The sequence below is a fragment of the Corapipo altera genome, unplaced genomic scaffold, assembly GCF_003945725.1.
Source record: "Corapipo altera isolate COAL_440 unplaced genomic scaffold, ASM394572v1 2, whole genome shotgun sequence".
NCBI classification, from domain to species: domain Eukaryota; kingdom Metazoa; phylum Chordata; class Aves; order Passeriformes; family Pipridae; genus Corapipo; species Corapipo altera.
This window is the reverse complement of record NW_020884890.1, coordinates 5,967,305-5,986,713: the sequence shown is the minus strand read 5'-3', so window position 1 is coordinate 5,986,713 and position 19,409 is coordinate 5,967,305. Positions and strand designations below refer to the sequence as shown.

Sequence of the window (19,409 nt, the reverse complement as noted above, 5' to 3'; positions counted from 1 at the left end):
GAATAGGCCACTTCCACAACCATGACTCTCTCATTAAACAATGTGATTTATCAAGTAAGAGTAATGCTTTAGTTCATACTTGAATATATTTCACTATGGGAACCAGCACTGCAGCGGTTTTGTGTGCAGAGAGCCCACAGCAACTGTGCGCACACACACAGACACACACACACACACACACAGAGACCAACTGTGTGCACATGTACTCACTCTAGATGGTTTTATATATATAGACATGTACTGACATGCCAGACCATGCACATCTCTTCTTTTCTAAAATCCAACTTAACAGACTTTTCAAAGCTTGTGAATGTTATAAATTCTTAGTTCAGAAGGAAATGCATTTTGTTTTATGATGCAAGCAGGCAGCCTAAAGGCAGCAGAGAAGTAAAATGCAGGGTGGGCACTAGGCGTGGCTCCCACAGAAAAATACAACAGTTTGTACAAACGTAATTTATTCTACAGAATGCAATTTGCCTTCTGAACTGCATTTCTTATTCAAGAGAACAGTGAATTAGTTGGTTCATAAACATAAACATATTTTAGGTATTATATTCTAAGACTATTATAATTATACACAAGGTAACAAATGCAATACAACAGCTCCCTTTATGATTCCAACCAACTTTTACAACTATAACTAGAAAAATTATAATCTAGAGTCTCATTTTGATACACATTTCTATAACAATGTGTCTATGAACATGCCTAAGTCAATACTTACTCTTAACGTGTGATGCTCTTGTGCTAGTAAAGCTGTGACCTCCTCTTGTAAGGTAATGACCTCCAGAAATTGCCCCCAGAGAGCCATCAGAAGTGAGCAAAGCTGAGCAAGATTCATATTTATAAGTTCTGCCAGTTCATCAGGATTTTCCATTTTCTGAAGTCAGAAAAAAATAGTTACATGATTCACTGATAAAACCATAATGTACAGACAAGACTTAAGAAAAAAGAAGCGTCCTTTATCTTAGTGAGAATTTTCATTTAAAACCAACTTCCAAATGAGAACTGTTTTGACTAAGTAACAGAACTGAATCAATTCATGTTACAACAATAACAGATTATTTTATGTTGTATTAAATATTATCCAGTTGCCTTTTAGAATTAGGACTCCTGACCATAAATTAAAGCAACAATTCCACTTATGGCAAAGATAACTGAGTTCAACTGCTGTATTTTCTAACATGCAGTTTTCTAACATACAGTGTGCCTGAAAGGAACAGGAATCAGGAAACCAAAAATCAATACTTGCTATGTTCGTCCAACTTTTTTACCAAAGTAAAAATTTAATAAAGACATCTCCATTTTAGAACAGTCACAACTCACAATAACCTTTGTAAGATGCTATATACCTATGTACACTTTAAGCATAGTCAGGAAGCAGTGTTACAGCACAGGCTTCCTAGAACCAGAGCACACCAAGACAAATTCAGTGTGAAACAAGTTTTTCTTTCTTAACAATGTACTGTAATCCTGTGACACAGTCCCACACCAGTCAATTGTACACTGCTAGGCTTATGTTCCCTGCCATTTTAGAAAAAAATACAGTTTTTCAGAAATTCATTGCAGGCACATAAGGCACTGAGGCAAAGGATTTAAAAAGAAAAGATAGTAAAGACCCAACTCTAGCAATATTAAAAAGCAAGTAGAAAAAAGGACTGAAAATATTAAAATACCAACTTAACAAGTGAGAGTGGAAATAAAAGAACAGAAAAGAGATAACAGAAAAAACATAAACATACTTTAGCAAGCTAAGGGAGAAATTAAAGAATTCAGGGAAGCTATGTAAATGTAAAAAATATTTTAATACATAGAGTAAGGTTATTAGTTGCTCATAGAGAGATAAAGCACTGGCTTTGTGTCCAATATACAAATTACATCCTTTTAAAGGTAGTATTACATTTTCTTGCAGTTATTCTACTGCTACTGTAACAAAAGGTAAGCCCACTGTTCTTCCAAAGCCGGACAGATGGCCCACTCAGCAGCAAAGCAGGGATAATCTTTTGAAAAAGTTTTAAAACCTGTTATTTAAACTTCGTTGTGACAAGGAAATTAGCTATTCAACTGGGGCTAGTTCTGACTATGGAAAGAGTTGGGGAGACAAATCTAAGTAATCTGAAGTACAGTGTATCCTTGAGAATGTTGAGAAAACAGGAAAAGGAGACAATAACAGAACAAGTCCTTCCGGATGAGGGGATCATTTGCATAATCTGCTTTTGTACAACCTACTACTACTGCTTGATCTTGTAACACTGTTATCTGATACCATCAAATCCAAAGAATTCAAATTCTAAATGCAGGAAGTTCAAAATGTGATTTTCTTACAAGTAATCCACCTTTCTATAACCTACATTTGCATGATAAGCAGAAGTTACCATGACTACTACTGACACACTAAGTCAGTTAAGTTTTTGTGTCAGTTGAGCAGTTTCTCTTTGGGGGAAGGATTTAAATAAGTGTTTGCTGTTATCTCTGAAACAGTTTATTCCCAAGCATATGAAATCACCACCCTCTACTCTTCTAGTTATTTCACATACTTAATACATTAAAAAACTGTACCTTTACTTCCTCACACAATTCTGTCAGACGAACTTCTACATCTATGTTTTCTGGAAAGATGAGAGGACACATCTATGAATAACACACTTTCCAAGTTGCAAAGTGAAACCAATTATATCACCAAACAATTTTAAAACATTAAAAAGAACCCATCAAATAAAACTTGAAGTCATAGTAAGTGCCACAGTCAAGTAAACTGTAAACTCCCACTAAAACATTTTCATAGCAGTTTCTGAGACTGAGGACAGAACACAATTAATAAAAAGAGTTTGCAATTATCAAGATCACTTATCATGATACGCTGTCAAGGATACCAATTTTCCATTCAAAAATTAAATTTGAAAATAGTGTAATTTAGATGATACACTTTGCAGATTATTCATTTAGAGCTGCTCAGCTATTCAGCACCAACATCATCATTCACAACCATGGTAATACAATTCCTCTCCTACCAGATTTTCCAGAGAAACCTTATTCTAATATCATTATTCTACAGGTATATTATTTATCTGATTTGCAAGCTACATGAATAAAAATAAAATTCCTTAATTCTCTGAGGAATCATATTTTAGTCAAATAAAACTGTTCTTTAACTGATCTTTCTCTCAATATCCCAATGTTAAGAGCAAATTTGTCTTCCACAGTATGGCAGCTTAAACTGCATCTGAACCTTGAATGACTCATTTATGAAGAAAACAGATTTATTCCTTCATGCACATGTTTTTCCTTGTTTATCATTCCTGTTGACTTAAGGGAATCTGATAAATTAAAAAATAATTTTGTACTAAGTTTAATTTCCTTCTACATCTGAGGTACCAGTAACAAGTGAATAATTTATAAACCCCAAAATGGTCTGTAACAAGTATTTCTTTTTCATTTTTGAAACACAATATTAAGGAAAAATACTACAGTTTTTCTTGAAAACACACGCCAACAAAACATTCCTTGAAACCCACAATAATAAGCTTAGGATATAGATAATCAACACAGGTTTACAGAGCAGCAACGATGTGTTTACTCAACTTATCTCTGAATTATACAACCTAGATTTGTAAGTATACATGGATTTTCAAGTAATTGCATCCAACATACTTAGTTTTAAACTTAATGCCACACAAATTAACTCATACAACTCAAAGTTCTGAGAAAATACGCAAATTGAAGGAATGCATGAAGTTCTCAGAAACAAATTTACAAAAGCTGTCAAAAGAAACTACACATACCGGTATTTGCTAAAGAGCACTTGATGACAATTATTCTGAAAATATGTGAAAACAGTTTAAAATATGATACTACTTTTGGTGTGGCCAAATTTTGTCATTAGTGAAAAATTAAATGGTTTATTTATTACACAATACTGATTATTTATCTTGTTTGTCACACTTCAATTGAGAATAGGCTTGTTGAACAAGATTTAAAACTCTGAAATCTAAAATCATTACAGAAAACCCCAAACTACAATGCTATATTAAGAAAAAAAAAAAGGAACTGTGATAAGACAAAAGAAACTCAAGCACTAAAATGTAATGTTCACCCAGCAACCATCTGATGAAATTTTGCTGACTCTGCTAAAAAATAGTTTTGTTTTCTTTTTACAACAAAACCAAAATGCAGCTGAAGATGATTAAGCTGGTGACCTCCTATGAGACTGAAATGCCATTATATCCTTTTCCCATCAGAAACTTCCTTGTGCTTAAACACCCTGTCATATTTTGTTCAGCATCAGGCCAACACTGACACTCTCCAAAGGGAGAACTGGCCATGTAGATATGGATAAATGCACCCTAAGCTCTGATAATGTCTTCTGTAGTGTTTGGAAGAATCAAATCTTGAGATACTAGAAGCAACGTGAAAGATTTCTCAGAAAGAAAACGTATTAGTCTTTAATTATCTAAAAAAAAAAAAAATAATAAAAGACTGTGTTGAATTAAATGAAACTACAATTTTTAGCAATTTTTTTTAATGTTGATGACTGACTGAACTCTTCAGTCATTTTTGTTTAGTAAAGAAGAATAATGCTAAACCAAAGAACAGCAATAATGTCTCATTTTATTATCTATATTCAACCTAGAAGTAAGTAGCTCAATTCTGCAGACTTCAGAGTTTATCATATGTTCAAAATGGCTGAATAGTAAAATAGTGTTCCTGTCTACAAAAGAATGTAATATTTTATATCATTATTAATAATATAATATTTTATAGTATCAATAAAAATCTGAGGGTTTATATCACCTGCTTTGAAAACATACCTAGGTAGGCGTCTCTCTGGGTTCGTGGATATTTTCTTCTGAGAAGGCGTTCATAAAGGACCTGCATGCTGGCCTTGGCTAGTTACAGGGATTGCACACACATGACTAGTTACTACACTCTGGTTTTCATCTGTGATTTATTATTTGCCTTAAAGTTAGTAAAAGAGCTTATTGCTAGCCTAGCAATTAGTGCAGTTAGACCAGTACATGAAAATATACCATTTTAGTGTAGTTTCTAGAGTGTCGTTTGTGATACACATTAAGGTAGCATTTTTTTATTTCCTGAAACAAGTAATACTTAAATGCTCAATTACACTTATCAAGTCCAACAGTTGTCTGCACATGCTTCTGCAAAATCACTCTCTTGTGTTAAAATTATACGACAGAGCAGCAGCAAAGCAAATAGAAGAAACAAAATTAGAGAGATAATAATTTAATCTAAAACAAAAAAGTGATGATTCTGGAGTTTAAACAGGACTAGATATTCTCTTCTGCAATGCCCATTTAAACTTCACAGATAAAATATTCACTATAAAATAGTTAATTTAAAAATTAAAAAAAATTGCAAATGACAGTTGTGTACTTTGTGAGGTTCAGTGAGCTTCAATTTCTTTACAGACATTTCAGAAATACAGCTTTTTTTTTATTGTTGATAGATTTTAGAAAAATTAGTGTTAATGGTAGGCATTAGTTAGTTTTCATGAGCAAAAAGTAAGAATTAGTATTTACATTATTAGTACTTTTTATTACATCAATTGTCCCAATCAGTATATATATAAAATAACTGAAATAAATGAAAAAGATATTTACGAATACAAAAAACCAAAGTAATTCTAGAAGAGACATAATAAAAATAAAAAAATCAAACCCACAGGAAACAAACTCTCAGCACAACACATACAATGAATGTTAAATGTAAGCTGTAATATTCTCTTCAGATATTTATTTTGAGTATTTCTGTTCAAACTTTCATTCCCAAAGGTAAGCTAAATTGAAAGATACAACCCAAGTATGCAACTCGGTGGCCGGCTTTTTTCTATTATTTATATATATTGTGAAGGAATGTTTTAGGGGAATTGAAGGTCCTGAATGAAACACTTAAGCATCAAGATTTAGTCTAAGCCTATCCTTACAATAACAATCATGCCATCAGACTCTATTGGGCTGATGGAGTGTGTCCAGGAGGGCAGTGGAGGTGGTGAAGGGAGCACAAGTTCTATGAGGAGCGGCCGAGGAAGCTGAGGTTCTTTAGCAGGGAGAAAAGGAGGCTCAGGGGAGCTCTCTGCATTACCTGAAAGGAGGTTGTAGCCAGGTGGGGCTCAGCCTCTTCTCCCAGGAAACTAGTGACAAATCAAAAGGAAATGGTCTCAAGCTGCACCAGGGGAGCTTTAGATTGCATATTATGAAAAATTTCTTCACTGAAAGGGTGATCAGGCATCGGAACAAACTGCCCAGGGAAGTGGTGGAGTCACCATCCCTCAAGGTGTTCAAAAGGCATGTGGATGTGGCACCTGGGGATATGGTTTAGTGGTGAACATGGTGGTGCTGGGTTAATGCTTGGACTCCATGATCTTTAGAGGTCTTTTCCAACCTAAACGATCCTATGGTTTTATGATTTCGAAAAAAACACATTTGGACCTTAAAAGGAAAACTAAGAGCTGAGTTATTCCTTCAATAAGGTGTTTCCCTCCATATTAAGATAACTGACACAGACGTTTTCTGCAGTGTGTTACAGTACTTTTACTTCCATAAAGGAAAAGCCTCAGTTTCTAGTATTTTTCTACAGATTTCTGATATACTCCATCAAAAAAATTTCTTCCCCTAAAAACAGTTTTGTATTTTGTAATCACAAGTGAAACATTTGTTTGAATCATTAATTGACCATATACATTTTTAAAATAGCTTTCATATCTCAATTGCTAACCTTACTGTTTCACTATGCTTAGTTTTGACAATGGTAAAGTTAAACAATACAAAAATCAATGAATGCCGTCTACATGTAAATTCCAAAAGTCAGAACATGACTAAAAAAGGTATATGCTTGCTGAGAAAAAAGTCTAAATCATTCTTTCCAATGTCAGTGTACTTTCCTTTTTTACTTGCACTGCTCTTCTACTTCACAAATTGAGGCTTGGCTCTCTAATGTATCTGCATTCTACAGAAATGTAATGTACATGTGCGTTTCCATACATTTCATTTAATGCTTTTGCAGTTATTTTCATCAAATGTGGTTAACTAGAAGTCTTCGTGGTACCTGAATCTGTTTAAAAAGTTACAATATAAACTGAGCCAGCAGCAATTTTTTCTTGTAGGTCTTTTTTCAGATAAGTTTCCATTAAAATATTCTTCTCAAATCAAAAGCTTACAGAGTTACAAATTTTTGTACAAATATGAAAAGTTTCCATATAACAAACAAAGAAGTGCAGTGTGCTACTTGGATTAAGAGCTTCTCTGACTTTCTCACCACTAAACACAGTGATTTGAAATAACTGCACAAATCAAGACCAACAAGAAAAGATAAAACTTGCATAGACTTAGGCTCTTATCTCCTTATTTTACTAGTAAGGTGACAGCACTTCTTTCTACTTTATTTTTTCTTCAAGCAAAAATATTTTAGATATACCAGATGTATGAGATCAGTGACAGTTTAGTCTACAAGAGTGTATTCTTAATGAACATTGACAAGAAAGTGATGCATTTTATTAAACTGAACATACCCAGTTCAATTCGGTGAGAAGAGGGGAGCTCCTTTGTTATCATAATGAAATAGCTGTGTAACCCTTTGAAAGCAAGCAGTAAACTGGCACAAAGTGTATAGTGGAAATTATAAGCATGGCTGAGGAAAGATTCTGAAATAACAAAGCTGCAACCCTAAAATAAAGAAAAACGGCACACATTAATTTTGTACAATAAATGAAGTGTTACGAGAACGACTAAAAAAGATAAACAATTGCCTCTTTTCACAAACTTGTCACTTTTGTGATTTTCAATGGATTGCAAGACATTAAAAAAGAAGTTTAAACACTTAATATTGTAAGCTTTCCACCTGTATGTTCCTGAAGCATGGAACACAGCCTTTTGGAACAATTTTTCTTATTTCCCTTATCACATGGCATCCCAACGTAACTCCAACGAAATTCATTCTTTATCAAGTAATATTCCTGCAGAAAAGATAATATTCTCACCTCCCAACAGAATACAAATAAAGTCTTAAACTGATATATTCTTACGTCTGCTGATAACTGTTTTGTGTAGTTATTGCCAAAGACCACACTTTCAAGAGAAGGAATCACAGAGTCCCTGTTTTGTGCTGGTGCATTCCTGTTCAACCATGTATTCTTCACTGGGCGAGGAAAACTGCAAAAAGCACAAATGAATTGATAATTTGAACATACTACGCGTCACCAAGCTATCGCAGCTAAAACAAATCCTTGATTTTTCTTGAAAAGTAGTAGAAACAAGGACCCTCAGTAAGATCCTGTAAGTTCCTAGCATGGTGGTCTGCCCTTACAGAACCATTCACAATGACCCAGATACCTCAATTAAGTCTCTGATGCTGTGCCAGGGGAGCAGTGCTTCTAAAGTAGTTCTCTTCAAAACAGGTCTCCAACTAGTTGGAGAAATTTAACAAATTATTACTCTCACCTGTTCTGTGGCCATCTCTCACCATGAAGGTCAGCAGACTAGGCCAGGAGATTGTGGAACCTCTTCCTCATTATTTCTAAGGCAAATCTCAATTAATTTAAACAATATTCCTGAAAGTTTAAGCCAGAGAGAGAAATTCTGAACTATAACAGGTAAGAAGTGTTCATTTTCTGCCAACTTTGCTGTGGGGACTTTACCTCTTAAAAATGAAGCAGTAGCAAGAAGTTGAAAAGCTGTCACACAAACTGCCATTGCTGTTTTCCTAAGGGATGCCTGACCTCTGCCTACTGAGGAGGAGATCCCATCCTGAACCCCTGGGAGAACAGAGCAAACTGCAACAGTAGCCTTGTGAGAAAAAGAACTAGAAAAAATGAATGAAAAATAAATGAATGCAGAAAGTGAGGACTATTAAGTAACGGGCAGAAATAAGCAATGACAGGTTAATAAAAAAGAGTAGATTGCACAGGCCTCCAGGGCTGTAATCAAGTAAAATTAGCTCCTCTCTTTCAATGGAAGTGTTAATACTGGTTGTTCACAGAGAAAGTGAACCTGGATGCTACTCTGAAGAACAAAACACTCAAAAAGTAAACCCCCTATAGGAAAGGAAGAGGTGTCAATAATGTAAGCATGATCCAAACAGAGGAGCAAAACTGTCACCCATGAAAGTCCAAAGAATGAAGAGGAGTGATGCCTGCAATTTTCAGGTTTTTCAGAAAGAGGTGCTCCATAAAAGTGAGTCAGATGTGGATACTGCAACTATCAAGTATTTGCTATGTGCTAAATATGGGGGAGCTTGGCAGAAATAAAATTTGAAAGTTTCTTCCTCTCCCCATCCCAAGTTGATTTAAGGGACACTGCGAATCCTTAAAATAATTTTGTGGACACCAGCAACAATCTACTCTAAAGATAATGGAAGCAGCATAGAAGTTGCTGTTTTGTTCCAATATCTCTTTACACAAGTTGTATCAAGTTGAGGTTTGAAATTAATTCGCATTATTGTATCATCACTTGAAAAGCGAAAAACAGAGGAAAAATATGCAGGAAAACCCTCAGATTAACTACAGCTTTTTAAAAGGTCAGCAGGGACAAATTCGTTTCTAACTGTAAATTAGTAAGAAAACCTATTTTTCAATTTCTGACAATGAGGTTAAGTTCAGCCCTACAGCTATGGGATACATACAGGTTTAACGCCTCAATTTCAGATGCAGTACAGTGTGGCAATGCACACTTTACATACATGATGCTACTTTAAGTGCATTAAAAAGTGTATTTAAGTGCATTTATCAGATGAAGTTTCCAACAACAATTCCCACCTCCTCAGTACTTGTTTCTATCCCATGTAATACTGCACTATCCCTTCAGACGTGTCAGCTCATCTACTATATATAACCATGCCTAAAACACATCATCAAAACAACTCAAACCACTTGGAGGGGGGAAAAAAGAACAAAAAAGCACATAAGCCAGTTGAATCCTCCACACCAGCACAGCCCCACTGCACAGAACAGCTGTCTAACATACACAGAGATATAACTCTGATGACGTAAAGACAGGCACAAGCAGTCAATACCTTAAGCTAAAGGTCTGGGCATTTACAGCACAGACTGAACTTGAATATGAACAAACTTAGGGGCAGTATCATTGTATATCTGAAGATAATGAAAGAAGGAAAAGATAGATATGCCAAAGAAAAAGCTGTTTAAAGACCACTTCATATGTGTGACTGTGTCTGACTGTACAGCCCTTTTGCACACTTACTTTTGACAGAGAGAAGTAAACAGATTGCAAAGGGTGACACAAGTAAATGATATAAAAAAGGCTCCAGTAAAAATGAGGCAAAATCTTTTTTAAAGAGAAAAGTAAATTCTCCAGTTCCATTTACTTTAAGAAAATAGTAAATGCATCATTTGCAGACATCACCGCCATTCAAGCAGTAACTGAAAACTGTGCAGATAAGATAGCTAACAGAAGGTGCCCTATTTGTATTAATGGCAGCTATTTCAGTCACTAACTAGAGTGAGCAGCAGATCTCCCTGATTAGGAAAATTCATAAATATTTATACATACAAATATACATGTATAAATACAGATATTTATACATTCCTCCACTTCTCCGGTCTTGGGTATTATCTCTCTTCTACATTACATGCTCTTATTTCTAACAAAAAAAAAACACCCAAATTTTTTTCAGGTAACTTTGAAAACAAGAAGTTTCTTGTCCCTCTGGGTCCAGTATTCTAAAATCACCATACAGAAAACAATATTGGCCATAGATTTAATTCCTTCTTAATTATTCTGTTTCTATAGCATTTCCATTTGAACACTCAATAATGTATTTGCATTTTATTAATGAGAGATTACCTTATCAATGGCTGATGCAGAGCAACCAAAGAAGCATGGACTATAACCGATATGACAGAAAGGTGGAAGTAATCAAACATAACGTTGACGTAATGATGAAGGCCCTGGTGTAAGTTAAAGTGCAACTTTAAAGTTCGGCTACTAATTGGCTGTAGTGTGCTCAGGTCATCTGGTCTAAAAAGAAATTAAGAAACATACAATTAGAACAACTATACTTAAAATGCAAGTTATTAATAACTGACACAGTTGGCAATTTAGCATAGGTCTATACTTTGGAATGCAAAGGCATCTCCCCCAAGAAAACAAATTTATCAGAATGAGACAAACCAGTTATGAAATCTATAAAGACTTGAGCAGTGGATTTGTTTTTAACCATCATTTATGTCTAATATGAACACACTACACCTATAAATAATACAGATTTAATCAGTTCAAAAAGTTAACATATATTGTCGCTTTAATAAAAACTTCTATATTTAAACTTACGAATAGTCTGTATCCGTGAAGTGTAGATCTAATGTTAGTAGAAAATTCATTTCATTAAGTGACTCCTCAATCTACAAAGAAATTGTAGAAGCATGAAATCTTTCAGGTCCCTTATTTGTACCAATTCAAATTGTACATAATGAAGACTGAATTATCTGAATATAGTAAAGTTGAATGGCAGATTACCTTCCTCTCATCCAACAGCATTTTTATTTTGAAAATCATCACATCGTTCACAGAAACTTCCTCATTTTTGTAAAGAATCTGAAATGTTTTACTGCAAACTATATTGTCATGGACTGAAGCAGGAAAGGCAAGATCTGTACCTGGAGAGAGGAAACAAGTATTAACAGAACTGGAAAACTCAGAGCCGCAAGTAGGTGGAACTATCATTTCCATCAGTTTCATGACCACTACTAAAACTGTAACACTAATAATACCAGCAGTTTTCAGTCAGCAACTGCTGGAGTTTGAAGGAGTACATTTTGTTTCAAAGAAACACTGTATAAATATTTTTAATTAAATTTGCATTTAATATAAGTTCTGAACTGAAGAATTTTTTCTTTGTTATGAATCGAAGTAAGACATTCTAGGCATTAAAAATTCTAATAAAAGTCTTGAAATCTGTCTTGTTTCATCCAGCATTCATGTTGATTTGCAGGGTTTAACCACACTGAGGACTCTTAATTACCTACAGATGAGACAAAGAGGTTAAATGACATATACCACTCCACTGAATTAATCAACAACACAGAAAGAATCATGCCTTGCAGAATATACCATCTAAGGAGTCCTTCTGCTGTGCCTTTTGCAACCAGACATGTCTATCTCGTATTGGCCTTTTCAGCCACCAACGCGCTTGCAACAAACATGGGTAGAGCCCTCCCCAAATCTTCGTACACGAAGCCCAGTCACGACACTGACACTGAATTAATCAAGAACAGAGATGGCTCATTCTTGCCTTCCATATCTTTGCATCCTACTCTGGCCAGACCAGTTCCAAGTTTATCAACTGAACCTTGTATTTCTCATGCAATATGACACTTATGCTTTCAATCCAGAGGCTACTCATCAAAAAGAGTTCAGAAAACTGTGATGAATAATTGGGGAATCTTTTGCCAAAAAAAAATTATGTTAAACGACTTGCAGAAGAAATGAGAATGAGAATATTTTAAAATAGTTACTGAGGAAGTATTTATCATAATAACAAGGGGTTTTCACACAGGAAGTATTGTGATGGGTACTATCCTCTGAAGAAAAATATATAAAAGAAGATGTAACTTTGAAGAACAAAATTAACAAAAATACTGATACTTTCTTATCACTCCTCTTACAAAAAAGCTCAGTAACATCAACCTCTACCAGAACACAAAGTCTTAGAAACTGTGTAAATGGGGATGAATAACATTTTTAAAATTCTTTCAATTCTTCTTAATAAATTATTTCAACGGAGTCCACAGGGGGAAAAAAATCTGCAGTTTGCACTCTACAGATCTGGGGGCCCTGACAGAATATCACTACCCTTGGCAAACATTCCCACTCTATAATCTTAGTAACATCTTAGTTCAACTTCCTTTCAGAAACTAGAAACAAGTACTAATACTGGGTTTTGCTGAAGTGCTTCCGTACATATCTTTGGTTTAGGTGTCCTGGACAAAATGCTTACAAAGGCTGAATCACTACAGTGTAATTCCCCTATGTATAATGCCACTTTCAGCTTATGTCCACCTGTGTCATCTGTTACAGGTAAAGGGCAGAGCAGGTATGGTTTCACATGGCACATAATCTGATATAACTGCACAGCATCAGCAAAAGGGATCCTGCTCCTGTTTGATACAAAAGAAGAGCTGGAGACAAACGGCCAAGGTCCCACTTCCTGTGCACCATCCAGCCCCGAGTTACAGCCCTCAGTTCTGCTGACTCCAGTGTAATGTGAATCCACACCCTCAAAAGAGAGAGGGGAACTACAGAGGAAAACCTGATGTCAGGAACAGGCTGAGCCACTTCCACAAGGGGAGCAAGGTCTCACAAACATGAGGTCAATAAGGCAGAACTACTATTTTTTAAATTAACGGTGCACTGACTTGACTGGTCAAGACTCTTTCTAAGCTTCTAACCACACAAAAAGCCTTTTCCTCAATGAAGGGGAAAAAATAGCGGGGAATTAATTTACTCTTGCATCATGAAAACAGACGAATCTCATTCCTTCCTAACCTGTTTTTGTTGTCCCCCCCAACTTTTTTTCCTCTGAAAACCAGCCACAAATTTTTGAGAGAAGGAGGAATTCAGAATACCCTAAAATCTGAAACAACCTCATACAGGCTAGACATACATAGGTCTTTCTTATAACTTTCTGGAGCATGACATCTTCCTTCAAATGACAAGAATAACAAGAGACCTTCACAAGGCTAGAGCTAAAGCAAGTGAGTCGCCCTATGATATATGTAATGACAGTCATGCTGGGCAGCAAGCAATTCCAGTGAACTAGCTGATGCGGGAAATTTAAATAAACTGTTTTCCATTTCTATTAACAAAGGACCTCACTAAGAGCTGGAAAGGGCTGGGCAAGGGATGGAAGGAGATGCAAAGGAACAGAAAGAAGAGGAAAAACTAAGACATTATATTTGACTTGGGGAAATAAAAGGAGGAGAGAGGTCAAACTGTCTGCGGGAGAGGGGAAAACACAAAGGTAAGGAAACTGAGGTGACTTGTGCAGAGGCTAGGGAGAGCTAGAAGTAGGCAAAAAGACTTGAACTGGAGTGGGAAAACCATGACACATCAAAGTGATAGGATTTAGAATAGGTAAGTATGAGAAAGAGAGAAGAGATAGAAAAGTATAGGAAGAAGTACCTGATCATCATTCTCAAGAGTGGGAGTAGTGGCCTCCTGACCAGTCTCCTCTATGGTCAACATGCAACACTTCCACACAGGTCAACACTCTAAGTGCTACTCCACACATACCCTAATAGCAGCTATTTTATGCACGTAACAGCAGTCTCAGGAACTAGTATCAGCTACTCCTCCACCTTCAGCAGGAGAGCTGCAAGTCTGATCTACAGCATCCAGCTCTGCTAAAATAAGCGAGCAGCTGAAGTGAACGGAAAGCAGGGATCCTCAGCAAGAAGGAGCACTGTCATGTCCACAAGGCCAAATTAACGCCGTTTCATTGACCAGCTTGTACCCTTTCTTTTGCTTTGTTGTGGGACAAACATTATCAGTAACTACCTGAAAAAAAACACCTGAGAGACTGATCTAAAAAGGGCTCCAAGTTTTTGGGTTTGAAGGGGTTTGGTTTTTTGTAAAATGGCTGCTGGTCAGCTGAATGAGCTCCCCTGTTGAGCACCCCGACCGAAACAGACACCTGTGTCACAGCACACACAGCACTATGAAGGCAAGAAAAAGCAGCCAAGGGAAAACAAGGGCAGAATTTTTTTCTTCGACAGCACTGCTGATCTAAACTCACACCAAACTGTAGTCTTATCCCTTATGCCTAGTAACAGGAGACAGAAAAGCTAACACATATGTCACAACTAATAACAAGTTTGAAACTTTCTGAAAAAACAAACTAACACCATTCTAAAATATACCTTGAAATAGAAGATTTTTTTTCCCAGCAATATAAAACATATTAATAAGTGTCACTATTCAAACAATATTTTTTAGTAAAGGATATCTACCAGAGCCAAATTCTCCAAACTACATTAAACCTTGCCTTTGAAGTGGAGCAATCTTGGTTCATAAGAATTACTTATTTACCTCACAAAAATCCAAGAAATATTCAGGAATCTTGACCAAAATTCTGTATCTACACTGTTGCTCTACTCAGTTACTTTCAAAATAGCCTCAAAAATTCAGGTTTCAGTAATATCACATCGCATTTTCTCATACTACAGCAGGTTTTTCTCCCTTGCAATTCCAATAATTCCACTCAACATTTGAAAATTTGATCAATTTTTTGCTTTTCACATTTTTACAGCATGGTGAGGTGTGGGCTACACAGAATTAGGAGAGCACTAACAGCTTTCCCTGGGTTCAGTTTGCCTGGACAAAGAAACCAAAAATGAATGTCAGGTTAAAAAAGCAAAAAGATGAGGGAGTGGGTAATTCTGTTCAGGAGGTTAAATAAATTTTCAACTTTATTACCAGGCAACAATAGAACAAGATTGAAAGCTGGATCCTTTCAAAGTGTTCTTTTCAGGAAAAAAATGGGCTTACCAATCTGGATAAGAGCCTGTATCTGAAGTTCTCCACTACTTTGAGGTATCTACTTAAATGAGATCTGCCCTTGGTCATCTTATCCCGGAACATGGAGAAGATTGAGCAGATCAGTGGAAAAAAACTGAAGACACTAATATAAAGGAATCATCATGTTTTGCTACCAGCAAAGACAATCAACAGAGGAAAAACAGTTACATGAATTCTGTAACTAACTGTCAAGTCTCACTGCTAAGAACAAGGTATATTTTTATTGTGTTAGTAACAAAATTAAAAGCACTTACATATTAGTTACAACAATATAAGACAAAAAGAGTGATCCTTAATTAGCAAGGCAAGATAATTACCTCATTTACTATAAGTTTTACATTTCTTAAAAGTTTTGGCACTTACCAGTTCCATGTAACAAACTAGCTTCTAATTTGTGTGGAATTCTTGGAGGAATTTTCATAGATGCACGAATCTGGTAAAAGCTAAAGCAAAAGACAGTGATTTGCAACACAGTACAACTCATTTATCATATACAGATACATTGACAGAGGTAGGAATGGAGAGTGGGAAAGAGAAACACATCAAGGAAGTTTTCCAAGTCTAAAACACTCCTACTTTGACTCTTTATCCTGTTATGTTTTTTTCTTAATCATTAACCAGAGCGATAGCCAAAAACACGAATAAAAAGAAGTCCCAACACAGCACCAGCCTTTCCACACCCCGCAGAGTTGGAGTAAATATTTGTAGAGATACATGGTAAACTGCACTGGTGTGAATGAAAAATCAGGAGTGTCAGCTACGCTACAACCGTATGGGAAGGATCTACCGTGTAGCACATCTACAGGACTGCTACAATCAGTTCTGACACTGAAGGAGCTATTTGTGAAACTGCAGCTTGTAAGACTCCCCCTCCAGGATCCCCAGAAAGCACACCACTTATCAGACACTCTCTACATTGTTTGTGGCCACCAGCTATTAAAAAGTGTAAATAAAGGGTCATATTAGGCAAAATGTGACAGCACCTTTAAGCTATCAAAGGCAGGAACTGCAGGCTTCTTGCCTAAAATTAAAAAAACCCCAACACAATAGTGTTGGGTCTCTGCTCTATCTCTAAACAGTCTTTCATCTTATTAAGCTCTATACTGTTTACAACTTTTATTTTCATGTATGAAATCTGTAACGGTCACCAGACTGATTTTACGGAAGCCTCTACATAACAAGCAACCACAAATACACTTAGACGACACATTCTGACCATCTCATCCCATTTCAGATAACTTATTTTTGTTTGCAGGAGTTAGCTTCAGCTCCTCAATGAGCTGATGTGATCTACACACAGCTCCAGAAACACTAACACCACCAAAAGGGAGGGAGCAAGAACATTCACAAGCAGAGAGGGGAAGACAAAGGTGCCTTTTTTGTAGGAGCCAAAACCCAGCTGTCAGCAGAAAGGAGCTTGGTGGGTCTATGCAGTAAACCTTGGGCAACAGGGACTGAGAGAAATCCTGTAACCTGAGGGACTGGACCTTCCTCACAAGACCTGTAGATGTGCAACCATGTGGTTAGCCTGGCTCCTGCAGCAAAATAAGGAAGGACTTTGAGATTATGTTACTGAACCATGTTTAAACCCCTTTATCCTCTTCCCCCCATGTAATCCTGGCTGAGGGAAATATTAATCAATTGGGTAACTGTAGTAAAAACTTGTGTAATTCCCTTATTATCATAACCTGTCCTCCTCATTAACATGTCCAGGCCCCAAGACTGTTAAATTGCACTCGTGTGTTCAATAAATTATTCCAGTTTCTTCCCCCATATCTGGAATAGTCTAGTTTCATAGACCCTTACACTTTTTAGGTAGAACCATGGTCCTAAATGCCCACAGGTAGACATTTACCCTTTGTATTCTGTTCACAGAGTACAGCCAATCAAAGTCATGGTTTCATCATCCCCACTATCCAAATCCAAACCAATCTACTGTGGTTTTCCAATTTTGGATTCTGACACTTCAACTAAAGTTGACCATCTGGGACTTCACTAGTAACTGATGTGACTGTGTACTAGGCCTAATAATCAATCAGTGAAAAATTTTTAATTTAATCCTTTCACAAAATTTAAAAGTCAACTTTAATCTGATTAGAACTATATCAAAGAATGCTTTATAGTGAACCAGTAACATTGCTAGACATAAGAGATGAAGTGATTCCTACCTTTTACAAAAAGACTAAAACATAACCTACTGCAAACTACCAGCTATATACTTTGGTTTTGGAAACAGGTCAAACATGATTCCATACACACTCCTTAAGTGATTAGGAAATTAATAACAGGAAATTAATAATAAGATAGGAATAATAGGACATTAATTCATTTTGTATTAGGTTAAAGAAATAAAAACTAACATTAAGCATTCACTGTAATCTCCAACAGTGTAAGGAATTAAGCAGGTAAGAGTCCCCACTCATCATTAACCCAGGAGGATGCAATGTAGTGCACTGATGTACTCCTTTTCTCTGGATCAGATGTGACTTCCATCATTCAATTAGTTACTCATTTCACCTCTACTGAAGAAATGTGATACAATGTAATGTACAATAGCCTCAACGAGGAGATACTTTCCACCAGCTTCACAATGTCATTTCTGGATCTGCAGTAAACATTCACCAAGAGCCTGATGCCCTACCACTACAAGCTGCATCTTCCCATGATCCAAATGACGAGCCCATCATGATAAAGCATACTGCTTGTTACTTCAGGCAGTAAGGAAAGAATGCAAAACTGTTCATATGGTTTACATGACATATTATGTCTCAGTATGTTTTCTATCAAACATTACACCTCAGTAAGTTCAGAGACATGTCAGAGACATGCCACATATTTTAGCTCATCTCACCCTAACCTACCAAACCGAGTCATTCTATTAGACTTTAAAATATCCAAAATCTGCATCATTCTCAGTTGATGTTTAGAAGCACGTGACAGCTCTACAGAGCATAAATTTAACTAAGGCTTAACAACTTAATCAACTGTGGATAAGTTAATGAATTAGAACTGTAACAAGGTAAAATGAAAGGCAAAGGTAAACAAAAACTGAGCATCAAACAGAAAAAAGGTGCAATGTGATATTCCCATTACTTAATGCAATAAGACTCATTTGCCCTAAAGATACTATTAAGTGACTGTTTACAATTTGTGCCTCAAAGTGAGCAATCAATACAGTTGTTTGTGCTTAAAATGTTATTTGTGAAATCAAAAGGCTATTAGAACATCCTTCTTTTCCCAATTATTATTTGCTTGTGATTAATCAAAAGCAGACCATCCTATCCTTTTTCTTTAGTAAACCCCTTACCTGCCCAATATTTTTATTTGGTTTAATGAGGAGATGAAGGTGTATTGTTTGCTTGTTTCAGACAGGTGGCATAGACTTTCAGTAGATTTATACTTTAGGCAGTTTATAGCATACAACATTCACCTGTTAATCTGAGTAATAAAATCCTGTAGGAGTTCAGCTCAGGGCAAATATGTAAACATTAACTCAAATCTTGTGCCTAGATATATGAAACAATTACTTAACTGTATCAAGATATTTAAATAAGAAAAACAGCCTCCTACACAGTATTTACCCAAACTATTCACCGTCACTCATTTTTAAATGCCATATATATTAAGGATCTATCTGCCAATGAAGAGCTATTATACTATTATCCTGAAACAGAGTACTTAACTCAAGAAGTAATTATATTTGCAATACACAAGGAAATACTTTTTAAAGTTATGATATACATTCTTCATTTCACAGAAAATTTTAAAAGTAATGTCGAAGAAATGCATCAAGCCTCATTATTTTTTTCCCTAAGCCCTGCCTTCCTCATCTTCTTTCCATCTTTTGTTCAACCCACTAGTCAA

General features: G+C 35.9%; 1 protein-coding gene across 6 annotated transcripts in view; it reads right to left on the bottom strand.

Annotated features, from left to right (window-relative positions):
* Positions 1–19,409, bottom strand: part of FAM135A (family with sequence similarity 135 member A) — an 82,883-nt gene that overhangs the window by 25,924 nt on the left and 37,550 nt on the right. For 5 of the 6 annotated variants that reach the window (XR_003527933.1, XM_027645117.1, XM_027645116.1 and 2 more), the window contains 9 exons: positions 15,909–15,988; positions 11,487–11,626; positions 11,301–11,371; positions 10,815–10,988; positions 8,039–8,165; positions 7,526–7,679; positions 4,809–4,886; positions 2,560–2,609; positions 725–880 (listed from right to left, as the gene is read on the bottom strand). Coding sequence is in view for 5 of the 6 variants with exons in the window: in XM_027645117.1 (XP_027500918.1) it covers positions 725–880; positions 2,560–2,609; positions 4,809–4,886; positions 7,526–7,679; positions 8,039–8,165; positions 10,815–10,988; positions 11,301–11,371; positions 11,487–11,626; positions 15,909–15,988 (1,030 nt within the window). In the remaining variant the exon portion in view is untranslated. The remainder of the gene's footprint in view (positions 1–724; positions 881–2,559; positions 2,610–4,808; positions 4,887–7,525; positions 7,680–8,038; positions 8,166–10,814; positions 10,989–11,300; positions 11,372–11,486; positions 11,627–15,908; positions 15,989–19,409) is intronic. The other variant, XM_027645121.1, reaches the window with a different exon arrangement.